At 43.8% G+C, this 21,425-nt stretch overlaps 1 protein-coding gene across 1 annotated transcript; it reads right to left on the reverse strand.

The window, feature by feature from the left end:
- Nucleotides 1-4,656: 4,656 nt before the first annotated feature.
- On the reverse strand, nucleotides 4,657-20,203 carry LOC120032568 (multidrug resistance-associated protein 7-like). Its single transcript, XM_038978708.1, has 22 exons — nucleotides 20,144-20,203; nucleotides 19,432-19,633; nucleotides 17,777-19,151; nucleotides 17,302-17,529; nucleotides 16,847-17,003; nucleotides 16,542-16,693; nucleotides 16,361-16,440; nucleotides 16,076-16,247; nucleotides 15,735-15,833; nucleotides 15,359-15,548; nucleotides 15,168-15,245; nucleotides 14,793-14,978; nucleotides 14,563-14,695; nucleotides 13,641-13,833; nucleotides 12,624-12,967; nucleotides 12,298-12,467; nucleotides 11,408-11,568; nucleotides 10,828-11,081; nucleotides 10,420-10,565; nucleotides 6,357-6,454; nucleotides 5,980-6,092; nucleotides 4,657-5,822 (listed from the first exon to the last, which is right to left on the reverse strand). Exons 2-22 carry the CDS (start codon nucleotides 19,620-19,622, stop codon nucleotides 5,687-5,689), a joined length of 4,656 nt encoding a protein of 1,551 aa, XP_038834636.1. The 5' UTR covers nucleotides 19,623-19,633; nucleotides 20,144-20,203; the 3' UTR covers nucleotides 4,657-5,686.
- Nucleotides 20,204-21,425: the final 1,222 nt, after the last annotated feature.

The raw sequence follows: 21,425 nt of genomic DNA on the forward strand, positions 1-21,425 counted from the left end.
TTCTTCAATGTAGGTACTTTGACTTTACCTGAGGGCATATTACAGTTTACATCTGGTGCATTTAGGCCTAGTTTGGGGCCTTTGAGATCTGGCAGATTCAGATCTGGGGGACTGATTCCCCCTTTAAACTTGGGGGCTGAAAGATCCAAGTCAGGCCCCTTAACCTTTGGTCCAGAGGAACCTAAATCTGGCATCTTGAAAGTTGGCATTTTGAATTTCCCTGTGGGTGAATCTATGTCAATATCTGGAGTGTTTACATCTAATTTAGGGGCTTTGAGGTCCATGTCTGGTAAATCCATGTCAGGGGCATCAATCCCACCTTTAAACTTGGGGGCTGAAAGATCCAAGTCAGGCCCCTTAACCTTTGGTCTAGAGGAACCTAAATGTGGCATCTTGAAAGTTGGCATTTTTAATTTTCCTAATGGACTGTCAATATCAGCATCTGGAATGTTGAGGTCTGCTTTGGGACCCTTGAGTTTGGGAGATGACAAATTCAGGTCTGGTCCCTCTATATCTCCATCTTTGTCAATATGTGGCCCCTTCATTCCAAATGTTGACATTTTCAATTTGGGCATTTTCAATTTCCCTGTGGGTGAATCAATGTCAATACCTGGAGTGTTTACATCTAATTTAGGTGATTTCAGGTCGACTTTGGGTAAATCCAAGTCAGGTGCATCAAGTCCACCTTTTATCTTGGGAGCTTTGAGAATTAGCTTTGGTGCTTTTACATCAGCATCAAATTTGGGCATCTTCAGTTTACCAGAGGGGGCATCCACATCGAAATCAGGAGCTTTGAGTTCTGCATGTGGTTTCGTTAGTTTGAATTTACCTGAGGGTATGTCAATATCTGAAGTACTGAGGTCAGGCAAACTGACGTCTGATACACACATCTCATCCGCTGAGAGGTCCAGGTCTGGATTCCTAAATCTTGGTCCAGACATAGCAAAGTCAGCCATACCAAGACTTGGTTTTTTGATCTTCCCAGATGGGATGCCAATGTCTGAATTTGGCAATTCTAGATCTATTTTGGAACCTTTAAGGTCTACTGAAGGTAAATCGGAGATATTGACATCAGGATCAGCCTCTATAGACCCATTCAATTGAGCTAGGGAGAAATCCGTTGTACTCATGTTGGCATTAGGCAACGAAAGTTCTCCACCAGGAGCATCGAGAGTCACTGTAGAGTCTGTTCCTCTGACATCAGGCTTGACCCAGAGAGGTCTCGGTACCTGTCTGTTAGGAGAGCCTCTTTCCCTAGAAGCTGTAGGTTGTCCAGAGCTGTCCTCCTTCATGAACTTCTTTATTTTGGCATTGAGTCTGTTATAGGAATCGTTCAACATCTGCAAAGAGAAGGCAATCCAAGAACAATGGATATAATTGATCTAACAACCTTGTGAAAATGTACTTTATTTGTTATTCAGCTAATTCTGTTTAACTTTAAATGTATTCCACAAACCTCCTCTGGTGCTTTGATGCTGTCCAAGGTCCCCATACTCTTGTGCAAATTATTTTTCGTCAGAACTTGAACCTTCTCATCAAATCCATTATCATCCATCAACTTCAGGATTTTCAACACATCGTCTTTCGAAAGTTGGTCAAAGTTGATTGTGGCACCCACAATTTCATCTCCTGAAAAAAAAAAACATTTCTCAAAGTGAAACACAGTTAAAGCATGGTGACTGAAAATGGCAATGATTCTAAATGTGTCCTTAAAAACAGCTATGTATTTTATTGATGCACAAATGTCTGAGAAAAATTCCAAAAGTGAAAGCTCCAGTTTTTTTGTTTTTTGGGAGCTTTGAGACTCAACAACATTTTTTATTTATTAAATAAGAGACTCAAAAGTCATACCTTCTTTCAGCCCCTGATTGGCCAATGAGCCATCGACAACACTGGAAACGACCAATTGTCCTTTCTCTGATTCCTCCAGCATCAGCCCATCAGAGAGCCTCTTCCCGCTGCGGACACCAGGCTAAAAGCAGACATACAAACATAGTTATAAGAAATGTGCAGACAGGCGTGTGGCCTCAGCGTTGGTCATGTTTCAATAACCCAAACATCAAATGCCAACAATGAACATTAAACTTAAAAATACATGTTATTTACAATAATTTACAAATCTATAATACAATAACTTTTTAAAATAGACGTTTTAAATGGCATACACTTCTAGAAAGTAATGCTGAGGCATAGGTGTATTTCAAAAAGTCAATTTCCTGTTGCTTAGCTTATTGTGTTGGAATATGCTTGTTATTACTATCATTATGGCTGATGGATGAATTATTTCACATACCATGATTCTTTATGAAAAGCTCTTCTGTCTAAATCTGTTGAGGGAAGAGTCAGTTGAAAAGAAATGCTCAACTTGGTTTCATGCTATAATATTCAAATCATATAGGTCTAAATACAGCATCATACTTTCATAGCCTTCAAGAGTATCAAATGCAAAGAAAGAACATAATTAGACAATAATGCCACAGCTCATGTTACCCCTTTGAACATAAAACACTAAATCAGCTGAAACCATAACTAAAGGGCGGCTATTGGGGATTGATAACCTGTTTACATATGTAAATTGGCAGATGGTTGACACCCAGGTAGCTGCCCATTTGAGGTATTTGAGGTATGGCCTTGGGACATGGAGGGAACAACAGGAACAAGTTTGTCCAGAGATATAGATATATAAGTGTACTATAGTCGGGTGTAAACTCAGAAATGACCACACCCATCAGTTTCTATTATGAAAAGCTTGCCGTGGCAGGGGCTCAAATAAAGCGATTTGTAAACGATCGCTTCCAGTATGTTCTTTCAAGTCCTGTAAGTGATTTGTGTCACAAGCTTAGCGAGACTGCTGCTCTAAGAACAATAATTTGTTCCACAATTATCATCATCATCATCATTAACTTCATCAAATACTGTACATCCAAAACATGAATATGTACAAATATTAATCACTCAGACTTATTAAACGATGTTTCAGTATTCCCCTATTGCTTTTAAGTCCACCCTAATGTTTTGAATGGAATAACTTTAATTCAGGAGCAGAGATTGAATGTAATTATGCCACACGCTCAACAATAACTACAGGTAACTGCCAAAATAATTGAAACACTTGAATAAATAAATAAACAAAGTCTGCTTTGCAGGCCATTAGTTTGGCCATTATTTTGGCTACCCCCCCATTTTGGCTACGCACCCATAAGATGCCAATGCCCCCATCCACAGAGCACGAGTGGTCACTGAATGGTTTGATGAGCATGAAAACAATGAAAACCAAATGCCATGGAGTGGCACCTGAGATAGCATTTTACACCAACATCAACAAAACACCAAATGATGGAATTTCCCGTGGAAAACTGGTGTCGCATCCTTCCAACAGAGTTCCAGACACTTGTAGAATCTATGCCAAGGTGCATTGAAGCTGTTGTGGTTCTGGTGGCCCAACACCCTATTAAGACACTTTATGTTGGTGTTTCCTTTATTTTGTCAGTTACTTGTATACACACTCAAAGAAAAGTGGACAGTAAGCTAAAAGCTGCAATCATATTTCATGAAACATGGCACGTTATTGACAATTACTGTTCAAATAATTCCTATTATTTGACATTCATTCACATTGTGCAGAGCTGTAAGAGATTAGAGGCTGACTGAGATTTTCTCCAAGTCAGCCCCCCGCACCTCTCTGATTCAGAGGCGTTGGGTTATATGCGGAAGACACATTTCAGTTGAATGCATTCAGTTGTACTGACCCTTACAAATACATCGTTGTGGACTTTGTAAACACTACAATAGTACATGGCACTATATCGTCTGGATGGAGTACTTCAGCAAAAGTTTCAAAATGTAAATTGACAACAAATCAAAATCTTACCTTAGTCTCCATTGGGTTGTTCTGACCGTGCAGTTTCTTGTTACTCCGCCACCGAGGAGTTTTACCACCGATGTGAGAAAGTTGTGACAGTGTTAGCAGTCCATGCTGTTCGGTACTCCTGTAGGACTGCCTACCCCTTGCCTCACTCAGCGAAAGCATACCCTCCCCAAAGCAGACAAACTGGTTCCACCTTCGGCATGCCTTCCAGGTGCCTCACTCAGTGAAAACATACCCTCCCCAAAGCAAGACAAACTGGTTCCATCTTCAGCATCCCTTCCCAGCCACAAACCGTCACATACATTCTCCAGTCCAGGTAGGCAGGGTGAACACTGAAACCTGGAACTGTGAGATGGAGAGTGCTCTGTCTTTCTCTGACACACCAAGACAGGTGAAAAAAAAGAATTGTCAGTTAATATAACAAAAATGCAGAGGTGTGCCAAAAAGTTGTCTTGTTTCAAGGGAGGGGCAGCTAGGCGTTCATTCATGACTCATGGTAATTATAAGACACAACAATGAAGGTGTGGCATGATCTAGGGATTAAGACTCAAATAGAACTGATTTATGAGACATAACATTCTTACTATGTAACCATACCTTTAAAGGTGGGGCTACTCCTTCCAATTACCATTAATGACAATTATGTAATCATACTGACATTTTGATAAACCCAAACTCAACAAAACAATAACATGGGATGTGTAAAACATATAAATATAATGACTAATTATGAAGATTATCCCAATGATCTTCAGGCAAACCCAATAAATAAAAAAGGTGACAAGAAATTTGTAAAATCAGTGCAGCCATTTTATTACACCTTCATATTACTGTACATGAGTACTGACCACTACTGAAAACGCTGCATGTAAAGGCGATTCTCCCTGAGTTGTTCTCTCTTACAGTGTATTACAAAACAGAAACATACTCAAATGACTGATATACAGTAGTTCTACTACAGAATGGCTTGAAATCAGACGTAACAACATTGTGAGGAGCTTCCAAACAAATGTGCTCTGTGTGAATGGTAAACAAATAGAAAAAGAGTAACTTTAAATTGTCTTTATTTATCACAAAGTCTATTCGTCTGTAGTACGTCCGTACAGCAAACAGTGTGTAAACATGCATTTTATCTATGTGAAGCATGTCCATTAATGTGCGCTCTTATTAGCTATTACTAATACTGCCAATAGACCAGGTGCAAGAGAAATCTCAGACATTCATAAATGATTGACGATGCTGCAAAGTGAATGACTGACTTGCTCTAGGAAGACAACTTTTCAGTCAAAATCCATTATAGTGCTATAAAATACTCCCTTCATACAAAAGCAATTAAAGTGCTTATTCATTGATTCTTCAGAACCTCTGTGCTACTGACACATCGTCAGTTCTTTCGTACCACATTAACGTGTTTCCGAATAAAAAGCAGAGAAATTCCACATGACGCCCAGGTTAGAAAATTAACCCGACTTCCTAAAATGTAGTAAAAGAATAATCAGACCTTGGACTATTCAGACCTTGCAGATCTCTCTCAGGTCAAATGTCAGTCGGTGGGCCTCAAGGCAGAAGTCGCCGCCCTTAACTACAGATCTAGGATCAAATTACCCTACACCAAATCCTAACCTTAATGATCATGGGGATGAAAAACAAATCTAACCCTGGACCAGTAATTATTATAGGGCCAACTTCTACCACCTCCATTGGACGGGTGGTTGGTTGGTCCACAGAGTCTGACCACCACTGGCCTCCTGTGGGGAAACAGAGAGAGATCCCCATTGACATTTCCCATGGCCATTAGTCCTCTGATCGCTTCTCTTCTCACTCTCCCCTCCCACCAACCAGCTTGCAGAAAATAGAGTCGTCTCTTTGGCACAGATCAGCAGGGGTGTCAAACTCCACCACCTTCCCAGAATCCATCACCAGCACCCTGTCTGAGTCCATGATGGTGTTGATTCTGGTGACAGAGAAAATCAAGGTGTCACTTTTTAAACTAGGACATCAAATTACGTTATAAATGTACCATGAAAACTTAAGTTATGTATAATTCAGTATAAATGTCTACTAAAGCACTTAAGATCATTATGTAAAGTTGTGTTCACTGAATAATTTACCTATGGGCAATGGTGAGGACGGTCTTGTCTTGAAACTTCTCTCTGATTGTCTGCTGTAGCAGTTTATCAGTCTTTTGGTCAACGCTGGCTGTAGCTTCGTCAATGCACAGAATCTATAGAGGAAACAATGGTTGAGAAAAAAAGCCATGCTAGTAATTGATATGGATGGTTGAATTCAAAGCCATGTCTGTAATTGATATGGATGGTTGAATTCAAAGCCATGTCTGTAATTGATATGGATGGTTGAATTCAAAGCCATGTCTGTAATTGATACGGATGGTTGAGAATTCAAAGCCATGTTAGTAATTGGTATGGATGGTTGAATTCAAAGCCATGTTAGTAATCGATACGGATGGATGGTGTGGGCTGGTTCTTACATTAGCTTCAGTCAGCAGAGCCCTGGCCAGACACAGCAGCTGTCTCTGTCCCAGAGAGAGAGACTTACCCCGCTCTCCCACCTCAGCACCAAGACCACCTAAGATACACAAATACACTCAGAGGTTAGTGAGGCCACCTGACCAAACTCTTAGACACAAACATGAACTAATTACTACCTTCACTCTCTTCCTTTCTCACTCTCCTTTACTTCCTTGTTCTTTCACTCTCACTTGGTTTGATACCAGGGGTGAAAGTAGAATTAATTTCTTACCGTATGGGACATACCACGTTTTTTTTAAAAATGGGTCTAATCTAGGGCTGTCATGACATTTTGTGATTTTAAAACAAATAACTGCCGGTCTCACAGTAATTGACCGTTAATTAACAAACACATTTGGCATCTCCTGGCTTCCACACCGATGCAGACCTTTGGAACCTCTACATGTTCTAATACATCTATGTAATATAACCTTCACCATCACAATAAATCCATTATTTATTTTAGACAGGTCTAAAGAAACATGATATTAAGAAAATGTAGTCTGTTTCAGAAGAACAGAATAGCATACTCTGAGTTGTCGTTATGTTAGGCCCTGATCTGGCTATGCCATATGGCTGTGGGCTACACTAGTTCATTTAGCAGACAAGATTTGCTTAGAATTCCGTGGTATTATTTTATAGTATGAAGAATTCAATTGAACATAGCTGAATAAAATAGAAAGGATGTTTTCTCCAAACGATTTCTAAGGGAGTGCGCACATGTGGCTATTCTGTGTTGAGGGGTTAACAAAGAAACAGGAAACTTTAGTTGTGATACAAACGTTGGGCTATATGTTTTGATTTTTAATACTTTTTAAGGCTGCAAGATGCGACTAATGATGATTTGAAAAAAGTTGCATGAAAGGCATGAGCTCTGCTTTGTTTCTTGCACAGGCAGCACACACTTAATCAGTCTCACATTCACAATTTGACAAGCACTTGATAATGCCTAAAATTTCCCGGTGGCATCCCGCTAGTGTGGCTGTAATGCCCCCTTAAAAAAAAAAATGCCTTTTGCGGCCAGTGGCGGTTGTGCGCTTGGTCTGAATATACAGTGCATTCGGAAAGTATTCAGACCCCTTCACTTTTTCCACATTTTGTTATGTTACAGCCTTATTCTAAAATGGCTTAAATTAATTTGGATCCTCAATTTACACACAATACCCCATAATGACAAAGCGAAAACAGGTTTTTAGCAAATTTATTAGAAAATAAAAAACCTTTTAAAAGCAATGAGGCTGATGCAACAGATCTGAACATTTAGCTTAAAATGTTGATAAGCTATTGGGCTATTCACATTATAAGCACAGCAATACGTACACGGCAGTAGGTTATAAGCACGAATGTTCCAAAATGCAATCAATTAGCAGGAAAACGCCATTCCAAAAAGTGACCATAAATGCGATTATGCATGTAATTCTTTATTATAAATGGTGCATTTTTAATGGTGAAAATGATCTTCCCCAAATGTGAAACTCACGCACTGCCTATGTATGTACGTTAGGCTCTACACCGGTTGTAAAAACGGATTAATGTGCCTAAATTTTAAGAAGTTATTTGGCCACTTTAGTTGTGATTCAAACCTTATCAAAACATATAGGCCTATGGGCTAGGCTACATGAGTTGTTTCTTGCCTTAATGCACACAAGTGGGATCATTCACAAGTGTAGGGCTAATATTGTCACCCATCAGACTATTCTTGATTTAATCTTGTCTTTACATATACTAAATAATGTGTGTGAAATTAGTTTTCACTTAGAATGGACCGTTATCATGGACCTGTCTCGGAACAGGGGCAGGGGAAAAAAATACATGCAATCGATGCGCTTAAATAGCGAATGGAGTTTTTGCGTGGTTCATTTTAATGCCAGCCAGGTAGGCTATACTTCTGTTTTAAAATGAAGCAATGTGTTTAATATTAGGAAAGCCTAGCCTATTGAAAGCTGATGGCCTCTACTAAAAAGAGGATCCCATCAAAACACTGTTTTCTCCCGCAATTGCATAGCCTATAGAAAAGTTGCGCAACATCATCTCATCGATTACGTTTGCATTGATGTCAGATTGATTAGAAGGACAATAGAGTGCTGAGTACCAGGCAGTTAGCTAGTTTGGTAGGCTACTAGTGATCATCAGCAGCATCAGAGCTTGGAGCCTAGTTACCATGACTAAACGGTTACGTGGAATTTGACTGCGGTCCTGGCAAGTGACTGCCGGTGTGGCAGTAATACGTTCACCCTAACAGCCCTAGTCTAATCATAGAATGACATATAAACTCAGCAAAAAAAGAAACGTCCTCTCAATGTCAACTGCGTTTGTTTTCAGCAAACTTAACATGTGTAAATATTTGTATGAACATAAGATTCAACAACTGAGACATAAACTGAACAAGTTCCACAGACATGTGACTAACAGAAATTGAATAATGTATCCCTGAACAAAGGGGTGGGGTCAAAATCAAAAGTAATAGTCAATGCAGCTGGTGGCCACACCAGATACTAAGTACTGCAGTGCATCTCCTCCTCATGGACTGCACCAGATTTGCCAGTTCTTGCTGTGAGATGTTACCCCACTCTTCCACCAAGGCACCTGCAAGTTCCCGGACATTTCTGGGGGGAATGGCCCTCACCCTCCGATCCAACAGGCCTCAGACGTGCTCAATGGGATTGAGATCTGGGCTCTTCGCTAGCCATGGCAGAACACTGACATTCCTGTCTTGCAGGAAATCAGCCATACTGCTCGTTCTGTGCGTGGTGGCATTGTCATGCTGGAGGGTCATGTCAGGATGAGCCTGCAGAAAGGGTACCACATGAGGGAGGAGGATGTCTTCCCTGTAACACACAGCGTTGAGATTGCCTGCAATTACAACAAGCTCAGTCCGATGATGCTGTGACACACCGCTCCAGACCATGACGGACCCTCCACCTCCAAATCGATCCCGCTCCAGAGTACAGGCCTCGGTGTAACGCTCATTCCTTCAACGATAAACGCGAATCCGACCATCACCCCTGGTGAGACAAAACCGTGACTCGTCAGTGAAGAGCACTTTTTGCCAGTCCTGTCTGCTGTCTGATCCACCGACGGTGGGTTTGTGCCCATAGGCGACGCTGTTGCCGGTGATGTCTGGTGAGGACCTGCCTTTACAACATGCCTACAAGCCATCAGTCCAGCCTATTGCGGACAGTCTGAGCACTGATGAAGGGATTGTGAGTTCCTGGTGTAACTCGGGCAGTTGTTGTTGCCATCCTGTACCTGTCCCATACCTGTCCCGCAGGTGTGATGTTCGGATGTACCGATCCTGTGCAGGTGTTCTTACACGTGGTCTGCCACTGTCTCTCCTGTCTCCCTGTAGAGCTGTCTTAGGCGTCTCACAGTACGAACATTGCATTTTATTGCCCTGGCCACATCTGCAGTCCTCATGCCTCCTTGCAGCATGCCTAAGGCACGTTCACACAGATGAGCAGGGACCCTGGGCATCTTTCTTTTGGTGTTTTTCAGAGTCAGTAGAAAGGCTTCTTTAGTGTATTAAGTTTTCATAACTGTGACCTTAATTGCCTACCGTCTGTAAGCTGTTAGTGTCTTAACGACCGTTCCACAGGTGCATGCTCATTAATTGTTCATGGTTCTTTATGGTTCATTGAACAAGCAAGGGAAACAGTGTTTAAACCTTTTACAATGAAGATCTCTGAAGTTATTTGGATTTTTACAAATTATCTTTGAAAGACAGGGTCCTGAAAAAGGGCCGTTTCTTTTTTTGCTGAGTTTAGATGCATAGATTACATATAGAATCCCTATTAATGTCATATGATCTCTGTGTCATAACTTTTATCCCTGTTTGATACCCCTCTTCTCTCCATTGTTCTCTCATTCTGTTTGTCTGTTTAATTCAACTACTCTTCCTATTTCTCATCTGCTATATCACCCTCTCATTTGCATGATTTTTCATCATCTCCCTTCTATCACCATCTCAATCTCCCTCTACTGTTCTCAATCCTCTCTTTCTCTCCCACCCTCCCTCTCTCTCACCGATGCGGTTGATGACAGGGCTGAGGTGACAGTGTTCCAGGGCCTCCAGTAGATGGGGGTCAGGGTGACGTCCACGTGGGTCCAGGTTCTCCCTCACTGTCCCGCTGAACAGAAACGGGTCCTGGGGGATGATGGCCAGTTTGGACCTGAAGGGGGAGCCACAAATACAGTGTAAAAAAATGGATCCGTCAACTACTCTAGAGTCATCGATTTTTTTTGTAGTTCAAAATAAGCAGACGTGCTCGATGAATGTCGTCACCTATAAAGAGCTTTTATTACAGATGCACAGATCACCATCATCATCCAAGTACACAATAATGTTGAGTCTAGCAGTTTGAAAAGTACCAAAAAAAAAACATTAAAATCCATTATCATCATATCACCACCATCATTTCTTAATTCTCTCACCTGAGCTGGGCCAGTCCCACCTGTCTAGTGTCCACTCCATCCAGTAAGATCTGACCCTGGTTCAGCTCCACCATGCGGAAGAGGGCCAGGAACAGGGTCGACTTGCCTGAGCCCGTCCGGCCTACCACCCCCACCTTCTCCCCAGGCCGGACCACCAGGCTCACCCCGTCCAGGGCGTTGGGCAGCCCCTCTCTGTAGGACAGCACGGCCCCACGGAACTCCACCCAACCCTGCTCCGGCCACGAGGTGGGCACCTATGGTAAGAACGGAAGTAGATGGGTCCTCAGTCATTTAACAAACTTACTTGTTTTCTATTCCCCTGAATGGCCACTTCAGTAAGAAGTAACTGACCAGGCTAAAAGACCCAAAGAACTTGAACAAATAGATTTAGTAATTTTAGAAATAACACCTATCCAACACCTCATGAAGACAACCACTGAAAACCTGCCACATAACCTTCTAAAAGGTCTACAGAGTGGCGTACACTTCTGACATTGAAAAAAAGGAATTATGAAACCTCCTCAATGAGGTGCAACTGAGTGGCATGCTATAAGACACACGTCCTCACAGGACTCCTCACCTGTGGGTTGCTGTGTTGTGGCTCAGTGGGCAGGGTGGTGGAGTACTCCTCGGTGCGCTCCACACTCACCAGCTGCATCTCTGTCTGGGTAAAGTTGAAGATGAGGCTTGACAGCAGGCCTGTGATGGACAGAGCATAGGACAGGGACAGACCCACCAGACCTGGCAGGGAGAACAACCATAGAACAAACAGTTATTATTAAGGCCTAGGCACAGCAAACAAGACATACACTGAGTATACTCTATACAAAAGAATATTGGCCTCAGAACCGCCTCAATTCGTCGGGGCATGGACTCTACAAGGTGTCGAAAGCATTCCACAGGGATGCTGGCCCATGTTGACTCCAATGCTTTCCACAGTTGTGTCAAGTTGGCTGGATGTCCTTTGGGCGGTGGACCATTCTTGATACACACAGGAAACTGTTGCGCGTAGAAAAACCCAGCAGCGTTGCAGTTCTTGACACAAACGGTGCGCCTGGCACCTACTACCATACCCTGTTCAAAAGGCACTTAAATATTTTGTCTTGCCCATTCACCCTCCGAATGGCACACATACACAATCCATGCCTCAATTTTCTCAAGGCTTAAAAATCCTTCTTAAACCTGTCTCCTCCCCTTCATCAACACTGATCGAAGTTCATTTAACAAGTGACATTAATAAGGGATCATAGCTAACACCTGGATTCACCTGGTCAGTCTACGTCATGGAAAGAGAAGGTGTTCTTAATGTTTTGTATATTCAGAGTACATGTACTGATACTATTTCTAGATTCTCCTCTACAGCAGCCTCAACAACTAGTAGACATCAGCAGTGTAATCTGAGTCAAGGCCTGTTGTGATAAACCTGTGCTGACTATGGGACACATGCTAACATGCTAGCTGGCTGCTCACCTGGGTCGATGGATTTGAACTGGTGCTGGACGACAGCGATCACGCTGATGCCCGTCACCACGACAACGCCGATCATCTGCAGGCGGATGTCCAGCCACTGCATGGCGGCATTGCTAAGGAACAGACAGCGCTGGTTCTGCTCCAGACGCCGCTCGTTCTCCTCCTCGAATCTAGAGCCACAACAGACAAAGAACATGAACCTCCTTCCAAAAAAAAACTATGTTTTGGCCAACACCCCTGATTCAACTAGCCAAATCAAGGTTGGTAACCACAGATCTAGGTGGGTCCAAAATATAAATTCCTCATTCTAACTTTACTGTCCTCACCTGGAGGCACTGGAGCTTGCTCGGATGGTACCTAGGCCGCTCAGCGTCTCAGAGAAATGCGAATACACTGGCGAGAGGGTGAGGCTGCACAGACGCTTCAGGTCTCTGGATGTGTGTCGGTAGAAGCGCTGTGTGCAGTGGTAGAGCAGGCCCAGGGGCAGCAGGGCCACTAGGAACCAGGGCAAGCCGTAGCTCATCACTACCAGCATGCCCAGCATGCCGAAGATGTTAGTCAGCAGGATGTTGAGGAAGAAAGGGAGAGTGTCATCCACGCTGTACAGGTCGGAGGAGAAGCGGTTAAGGACGCGGCCCAGCGGTGTAGTGTCGAAGAAGGTAACTGTAGCCTGGATTGATATAGAGAGGCAGGTGAGGGTTAGTTAGGTGTGTTTGTACTCTATCATGGCAATGTAAACAGTAAACACTACAAACATGTGGATTTAGGTAGTCTAGCAGTCTGAACCACTGCCTTCAGATCACATATATGGCTGCAGCATGGGTTCGAATCCGGACCAATGCCTTTTCAGACTAAAACTATCTTTCCCACTGTCTCACCTCTATCCAATAAAGCATTTTTGTTTATGTACAAAAAATATACCTTTAAAATAAATACTACAAAATGTATAAAACATTTATTTTTTAGAAACAGTATCCAACACTAGGAATGTTTGGACAAAACAAGTACACTGTAAATTATCTATAGAACATCAACTCACACAGTAGAGGCTGGAATGGATAATGGTTGGAATGGAGTCAATGGAGTGTTATCAACCACGTGGAAACCACGTCTTTGATATGTATTATACCATTCCATTGACACCATTCCAGCCATTACTATGAGCCATCCTCCCCTCAGCAGCCTCCACTGCTCTCACAGCATGAGTTGAACCATGAGAATTTTTCAGAAAAATCATAATTATGCTATAAATGTAAAATACTGCTTTTGCATGATCAAAACCATGACCATGATCATGACTAAACCAGTTTCCCGAGGGGTCAACTGAACAGAAAACGCTCAACCTTGAGGACTGTGTCCAGCAGTCTGTTGTGGATGACCGATGCTGCACGGATGCCTCCAAAGGCAAAGAGGAAGGCTCGGAAGGCGGTGAAGACCGTGTTAGCACCCGCAATGGAACCGTAAACTGTCAGATAGAACTTCACCTCCGAGCTCATGTTGGCGAAAGCTGTCGTTTCCATAATATTGACAGGGTACCTGGAGATAAGGGGAGAAAACACACATTTGAATAAATCTTGTCATGCATGTGTGCTGCATCATGGATGTCTCTGCGATTTGACACCTAATTCTTTTACTGCACAATCTAAAAGATTTAGATGCTCTGTAATATCAATGTAGAGTACCTAAGTGTGACTTAAAGCAGTGTGGAGTCATAAGTGGTGATGGGTTCTGACTCCTAAACTTGAAATATTGAGTGCCATAGTCTGGTTTCTACACCAGAAGTAAATGGTTGTCTGTAGGAGGAATGTATATGGTGGAGGCAATTAAGCTTGGAATGTACTGAGTAAAGGAGAGGCAATCACACCGTTGCAGTCACTGATAAGGGTGGAGAGATGTGGTTTAGTGAGGAATGTGGGGCAGAGGTCAGGTCAGATTAAGGGAGAAGGAACTGTTTATTGCCCGCATCACTTAACTTCCTGCCTAGCAATAAAGATGTCATGTTTAGAGAGAAGGAGGATACAACACCCAAATTGGGGTATATATACTCGTGCTGGGGGAAACTCGTGCTGTTCTTGTCTGTTCAGCTGTTCGACCCTTTGGGTGAATAAACTTGGTTTGAGCTTTTATAGTTGTCCATCAGTTTTTGCCGTGTTATTTAGAACCTAACAGTGGATTATATAAGAGGAATGACACTGCACATTCTGAGTAATTGAATCTTATCCAGTGTATCAGTCTCAACGTTGTAACAACCTCTATCTAACTTACATTAGTCCTCCAGGAGAGAATAGCAGCAGGTGTGGTGAGCTGTAGGCAGGCATGAGAACACTCTGGGCGGAACCATTGTTCTTCAGGTTAGAGATCCAGTGGGACAGCCACCAGTCAGACACATTCTTAGAGGCTGAGGGACAGAGACAGCAAAATGTAAAATACATAAACAAGCCAGCAAAGGCAACAGAAGTGTGATGTCATATTACGGCACCAGGTGGTCGCTGTACCTTGCATGAGGAGTAGGGACAGCAAGATGGAGACAGCCAAGGCCCCTCCTACCGCTCTCCAGTAGGTGTGGTAAACCTTCCAGGCCAGCCCACCCACCGCCTTCTGCTCCTCCCTTGACAGTGAAGACTCCACCTCTGCAAACAGCTCATTGGACGGACCCTGCTCCTCCTCTCGCTCAATAACATCTGATTCAAGTCAGAACGCAAATAAAAACACCTGCCAATTTTTCCATAGAGTAGTCCATCACTCAATTCAACAACGTGTAGAAAATAATCAAATGGACTTTCATTCCTCTGCATCAGTGATATTAGCTCTGTGTTGCAAGCAATATATTCCAAAACACAATGCTAAGAGACATTAACGACTACTGGTACCTTTCACCTTTGCATTACTGTCATTCTTCCGGTTCTTGGGCACTGCTTCTACCAAAGGAAGGACCTCTTCAGGTGTACCTATTTAAAACGAATGAGAAGGACATAGCGTTTATTCAGACATATGCGTTTACACAGAAAAGTAATTCATTATTCCATTATCAATTGAAGAACGTAAGGCCAGAGTTCACTACCCGTTTTAATAATTGTTCCATTGTCCATGAGAATCACCACATCAGCTTTGTCCACAAACTCTATGCGGTGGGTGCAAAGGATTCTGGTCTTGCTCCTGAGGATCCCCATGATGCATCTCTCCATGAGGTGATGGGCAACGTCAGAGTCTACTGCTGCCAGTGGATCATCCAGGAGGAAAATGTCTTTCTCCTTGTTTGTTTAAAAGAGAGATTGACATTCAATACAAAAAGCAAATTATTGAATGTTTTCTGCTATCCATACTTCTAACCTGGCAAAAGCTTGCTTGTTAAATAAAGTTGGAGATTCACTGAAACACAGTCTCTGTCTTTTCTAGATGGCTGTTGTGTTACCATGGATTCTGGTGAGGACTCTTACCATGTAAACAGCTCTGGCCAAGGCCAGGCGAACTTTCTGTCCTCCACTCAGAGTAACTCCGTTCTCTCCCACCTCGGTCCTGTCCCCATTAGGCAGAACCTGGACAAACAAGACAATTCAGTCAAATATTTTCAAATGCACCGAGTTTGGAATTCCTGTTTATAACATTCATTGGATATATAACAAATATATTAGAGGTTGGTCAAGTAAAGTTTGGACTGGGCCAAAATAAAATGGAACAAGGGATAAAGCTAGCATTGAGGTTGTCTATGAGGATAAGAGAGATTGAAGCAGAGAGAGAGAAACAGATAAAGAGAGTGAAAAAGAGAGGGGAGTCTCACATTGAGGTCGTCTGTGAGCGCACAGGCCTCCACCACGGCTTGGTAGAAAGAACTGTTGTAGTCCTTCCCAAACAGGATGTTGTCCCGAACTGTTGCATGCTGGATCCACGGCTCCTGAGCGGCTAAACCAAACCCATCCTCCCTGCCCTGGACGTATACATCACCTCCACGCCTACAGAGTGAAGTAATAATTCAATGATAGATCCAAAAAGATCATTGAAATAAACCAACAAAACAAATTTACTTGAGCTTTGTAAGCTTAGTAAATGAGGCGATGAGCACTACCTGTTGAGTTCTCCAGTGATGGCTGCCAGTAAGGAGCTCTTCCCACAGCCCACCTTGCCTACCACAACAACTAGGGATCCCTGGCGGACAAGAAAAAGATACATCTTTGCTGTGATAAGATGGTAGACCCCATGATTTCCAAGCTGTATAGGTTACATAGTTTGTGATGCAGGGTACACACCTTAGTGATGGATAGGTTGAGGCTATGGAGCATCAGACTTCCTTTGGGGGATTCAGTATCAGAGCTTGTGGGGTGGTCTGGCCCCCCAGGCCCCTGCCATGAGAATATGCCCTGACTCATCACAATGGTGTCCTGGGGGTCCTCAGGGGCCACTGTAAGTTGGAGCCACAAAGTCAATGAAAAACATTCATACACATATTTGCATATCTCACTTTCATACACAGTTATTGCACATGTATTAATTAATAATGTATGTACAAGCAAAATGTACTTTATTTATGCTGAGCACACACACACACACCTACCATGACTGAAGTATGCATCGAGGTCCTGGTTGGGAAGCTTGAGGAAGCATTGGATGCGGTCCAGGGACACCTTGGCCACCAGGATGCCGTTGAGGACCCAGGGGAAGCTGTTGAGGGGGATGATCAGCATGCCCACTAGAGCCAGAGTGGTGAACACCTGCAATGGAGGAGGGAAAGTGTCCCTATTCGAATTAGTCTCATGCACCCACATCATCATTGTGTTCCTGGGTATCAGTTAGTAGGTCTTTCAATAGTTAGTATGTCTGTTTCAATGTCCATTCTAGCATAGCTACCACTTGGAATGTTCCATCCGAAACATTACTTCATACAAGGTGGTATTGCTAGTGAGGACATTGGAACAGATTGATTGCAAAATATTTTGCTCACTTTTAAATGGTAACTACTATCGGATGAGGCACTCTAGTTTCACAAAATGAAATATGGACCATGCCTACCGTGGCTGCAGTGAGCTCATGGCCGAGCAGCATGTATGTGACGAAGGTGATGATAGATATGACTACGGGTAGAGATCCCCAGGTGTACACGCACACAGCATCCAGGTACTTAATGGCCTTGAGGTGGGATAGCTCTTGCCTCCGACAACCTGCTATCTTCTGGGCAAAGTAGGCCTCCCAGTTGTAGAACTTGATGACTCGTATTCCAAAGAGGACCTCTGTCATTAGCTGGAAGGCAAGGACAGGGCAGACAGACGACATTGTTGAGTTCACATCTTTAGGTGAAACGTCTGCAAGCAGTTTCGCAGCTTGACATCGAAGACTTTTAATATAAAAGCTATAGAAGTTTTATGTTGTAATTACTACTTCATAGTACTGCTCTAAACAATAAAAATAATAGCATTCATATAGGTGTTGCTATGGTTGGTGTTAAGATAAAAGTAAAAGATAGTCAAAGCCATAGAGAATTTCTCACCTTGACACGACTATCCTTATGTGTGAGCATGTGCTTGTTATTCTCCATGATCTTCGAGGCCAGCACCTTATTGAGCGGCACCAGCAGCAGAGCCACACCCAGTCCTCCTAGGAAGGCCACACCCACCTGCAGGTAGAGCAGGTAGAGGGCAATGGAGAACTGGAAGGGCATACTCCACACCTCGTGGAAATTGTTGAAGAAGTTGATCACGTGGTCCGTGTCCGTGCTCATGAAGTTGACCACCTCGCCCAGGGTGAACCGCGCTGCCAGGCTGCCGCCGCTGACCCGCAGTGCTTTGCCGTAGATGGCGGAGATGAGGGCGGCGCGCGCCGAGAGTGAGACCTTCGAGACTTCGAAGGCAAAGATGTTCCGGATGAGGGCAGAGAAGAAGGTGCTGAAGAAGAGGCCCGTGGCACACCAGGCCCCTTGGCTGACAGGGGCCCCCTCCTCTTCCATGTAGTGCACCAGGCTGCTGAGGAGCAGGGGTCCCACGAAGCTCAGCATGTTGCCCACTAGCTTCAGCACACCAAGCAGGTAGTAGCGCAGTCCGAAGGCTTTGTGCAACACTTTTAACAGTCCTACCTCCTCCACTGCTATACCAGATAGTTCCTCCTGAAGGGGTGAAGTCCTTGTTCCGTTCTGTAGGCTCCTGTTTGCAGGCCTGGGTGTAGTGTTCCCTCTCTGTGTTGCTGCCCCCTGTTGGCAGTCCTCCCAGCAGCGGAGGAAGTGTTGGCGCACTGCGCTGGTGCGGAGCCTCCGGGGAAGGAGAAAGACGTTGCATGGCTTCTCCAGCTCCCCACGCCGGCCGCGCCTCAGTAGAGGGTTCAACCACAGGTACATCAGGCGGGAGATGAAGCTACTGCCATCCTCTGCCACCTCTCCCGTGTCCTGGTAGGAACTCTCTGGGATGAGGAGAAAGCTGTCTGCATCATTGACGGACATGGAGGTGTAACTCCCTTCACCGACGCAGGGAGCAGCGAAGGCCAGGAGGTAGACCAGGAGAGAGAGTCCCCGGGTGGCTGCAAACACCAGCCGTGCCACTTTAAGGGGCTCCGCCAGGTCCAGGTAGGTGGCCTCCTGGGCGTAAGCCAGCAGGGTGACCACCAGGTTAGGGATAGGCAACAGGACCAGCAGTAGTAACACAGAGGGACCCCTGGTTCTTCTATAGATGGACCTCTGGAGGACAAGCAGGGCCCCAAAGTGGACCAGCCATGCCAGGACGGCACATCCATCAGCCAGGACGTCCAGGTACATCTCCCCCCGGTGGAGGTGGACCACCAGGACCAAGTCCACCACGAAGAGCAGGGTCACCAGCAGGGCCGAGGCCACCCTGAGGCTCCAACCACACGGGGGAGAGGACCGGAGGAGGCTGCATCTGTGTAGTGCAAAAAGATAAAATGGTCGATGAACTGTCTGAAATATGGCCTGGCTAGATATAAAAACTGATAAAGATGCCAATCTACAGAATGGGATCCAGTACAGACATGAACTTACTGTTCTGGAGGTAGAAATCAAACATCTTAATTTTACCTAGGTACAATATGTGGGTCTGTATCGCATACTACTGTATGTGCTGTAGGATTAATAGTGGCCAGAATGTTCTAGCCTATGCCTTGTGATTTTGTGAGGGGCCTGACTGTGTGACCTAACATTACCTCTGAGCACTCAGGTAGCAGGCACTGAAGACGGCCACTACAGCGTGAGCCAGGGCTCCCAGAACCAGCTGGTTAAAACAGGGGCTGATGGCTCCATCCCGCCACACTGGGAACGGGTCAAGGGTGTCCGTGTGGCACAGGCCAGAGAATAACTCACTGGGGCCAAAACCAGCCACCACACCTCTCCCCATTCTCCAAGCATCTAGGGAAAAGTTTATAAACATTGCAGATATCTATACTACTTCTGTAATTCGTTTTTCAACCTGTCTGATCAAATCTGTCAGCAACACTTGCAGTTGACTTCAACCAGGCCTACCTGTGTTAAGCTCGTCAAACAGATTGGGCTTTTAAGGGTGAGTTCACATAGCCTACAACACAGTTCTGTACTAGCTAGTTACAGTACACATGTAGCTAAATGTTTTGTTTTGGCTGGTCATAAGAAATGTGTTTGTGTCTCTATAAGCAGTCTACCTCTATGATTCAGTTGCACATGGTCTAGCTAGCTAGCTGTCACTGTCACTAGTCAGCCACACTTGCTTAGGGGGACATTTGTAAACATTGGGATGAGTGGCTAGCAAATCTCTCACCAGCGGCGTGTGTTTTTGTTCGTCAAGCTAATTAAACATTGCCTTTTGCATGATATAAAGCGTATATATAGCAAGACTCTCTCTGCAACTTGGGATAACACAATTGTCAAGATAAATTGAAATACCTGTTTACAGCTTTGGATTCATGGGGGAACGGTAGCACTTGGTGGTGGTAGCATCAGCAGTGCTACAACTTCCGGTCACGCGCCACATATATGTTTTCGCCAAAGCACAGGTCGCATTGAATTCAATGCACTAAATATTGTATCGCTAAATGGCAGGGGTTTACGAACCATAACTAAAAGAAAACCACTTTTTAAAAATGTATTTTGTAAACACTAATGCAGATTTCATTCTACTCTAGAAGACTCACTCCTGCGATTCAGATTCTAGTTTTTGGAAATCACAATGGGGAAATACTGTTTATTATAGTCACGGGTCTTACCAATCAGCTGGTACTATGATATTGCTTCATAAGTTTAGAGGTGATATTTCTTGTATGTCCAAAGTCTTGTATGTCCAAAGATGGGTTATATTGATCTCCAAACTAGATAAGAGTTTTTTTTATTATATGCAATGTGTATATGTAGCGTGGTTCATTCTGCGTTGTGTAATTTTAATTAGGACGCTGCCACAACTGACGGTCTGCTCGTTGAAATATTTTTATTTGCCCTGCACACGAAGAGACAACACACATATTACCCTTGGCGCAGTCACAGCTCTCGGGCACCTTGCTAGCCGAGGGTCAGGCAAAAGAGCGCCAAAAGGAATTAACAGGTGCTGCGTGCACACCCTCGCTGCACAACAGCACACCATACAAGTAGAACTATACAGAACATAATTCTGACAAAATAAAAGACATACCTGCACACGAAGAGACAACACACATGTTACCATTGGCGCAGTCACAGCTCTCGGGCATCTGCGCGAGCACATGGACACTCACTCAACCACTGTCACAAGTACTCACAACTTACAACAGATACCCCAGTCAGTGAGCTCTGTGAAACTTGTTAACATAAATTCCTACACTGTCCACACTATAACAAACTTATGGTTGCAAAACAGTACATTGTATAACCTTATGACGGTTGTATATTAAACAGTTTCGGAGCCAAGGACAACATACCTTTCTAGCCGAGGGTCAGGCAAAAGTAAACGATAAAAGGGTGTGGGAATACAGATAACCCGCGATGGGCCAAACCAAAATATACAAAACTTTTACAATCACATGTATGTACAATATTGGTATGAAAAAGTGTTTGTACACCAAATAAAAACATTAGCTATGCAGCTGTAATTAAATAAAAAAATACACTGAATTATTATTATTATTATCAAATTATTAACATCCCCTCTTGACCTGGCCTATTTGAATTGGTCCTTGTGTGCAATTTGGTGCGTAAT

Source organism: Salvelinus namaycush, chromosome 39 (assembly GCF_016432855.1).
Source record: "Salvelinus namaycush isolate Seneca chromosome 39, SaNama_1.0, whole genome shotgun sequence".
NCBI lineage: Eukaryota > Metazoa > Chordata > Actinopteri > Salmoniformes > Salmonidae > Salvelinus > Salvelinus namaycush.

What these genes read in the sequence shown, in the direction of transcription:
- LOC120032568 (XM_038978708.1), bottom strand. Translation starts at nt 19,622, where the DNA reads ATGGGGAGAGGTGTGGTGGCTGGTTTTGGCCCCAGTGAGTTATTCTCT. An exon ending in TTCTCTCCTGGAGGACTAAT is followed by an intron (nt 13,834 to 14,562) that starts GTAAGTTAGATA and finishes CCTTATCTCCAG; the next exon opens with GTACCCTGTCAATATTATGG. An exon ending in CCCTGTCATCAACCGCATCG is followed by an intron (nt 6,455 to 10,419) that starts GTGAGAGAGAGG and finishes TGTGTATCTTAG; the next exon opens with GTGGTCTTGGTGCTGAGGTG.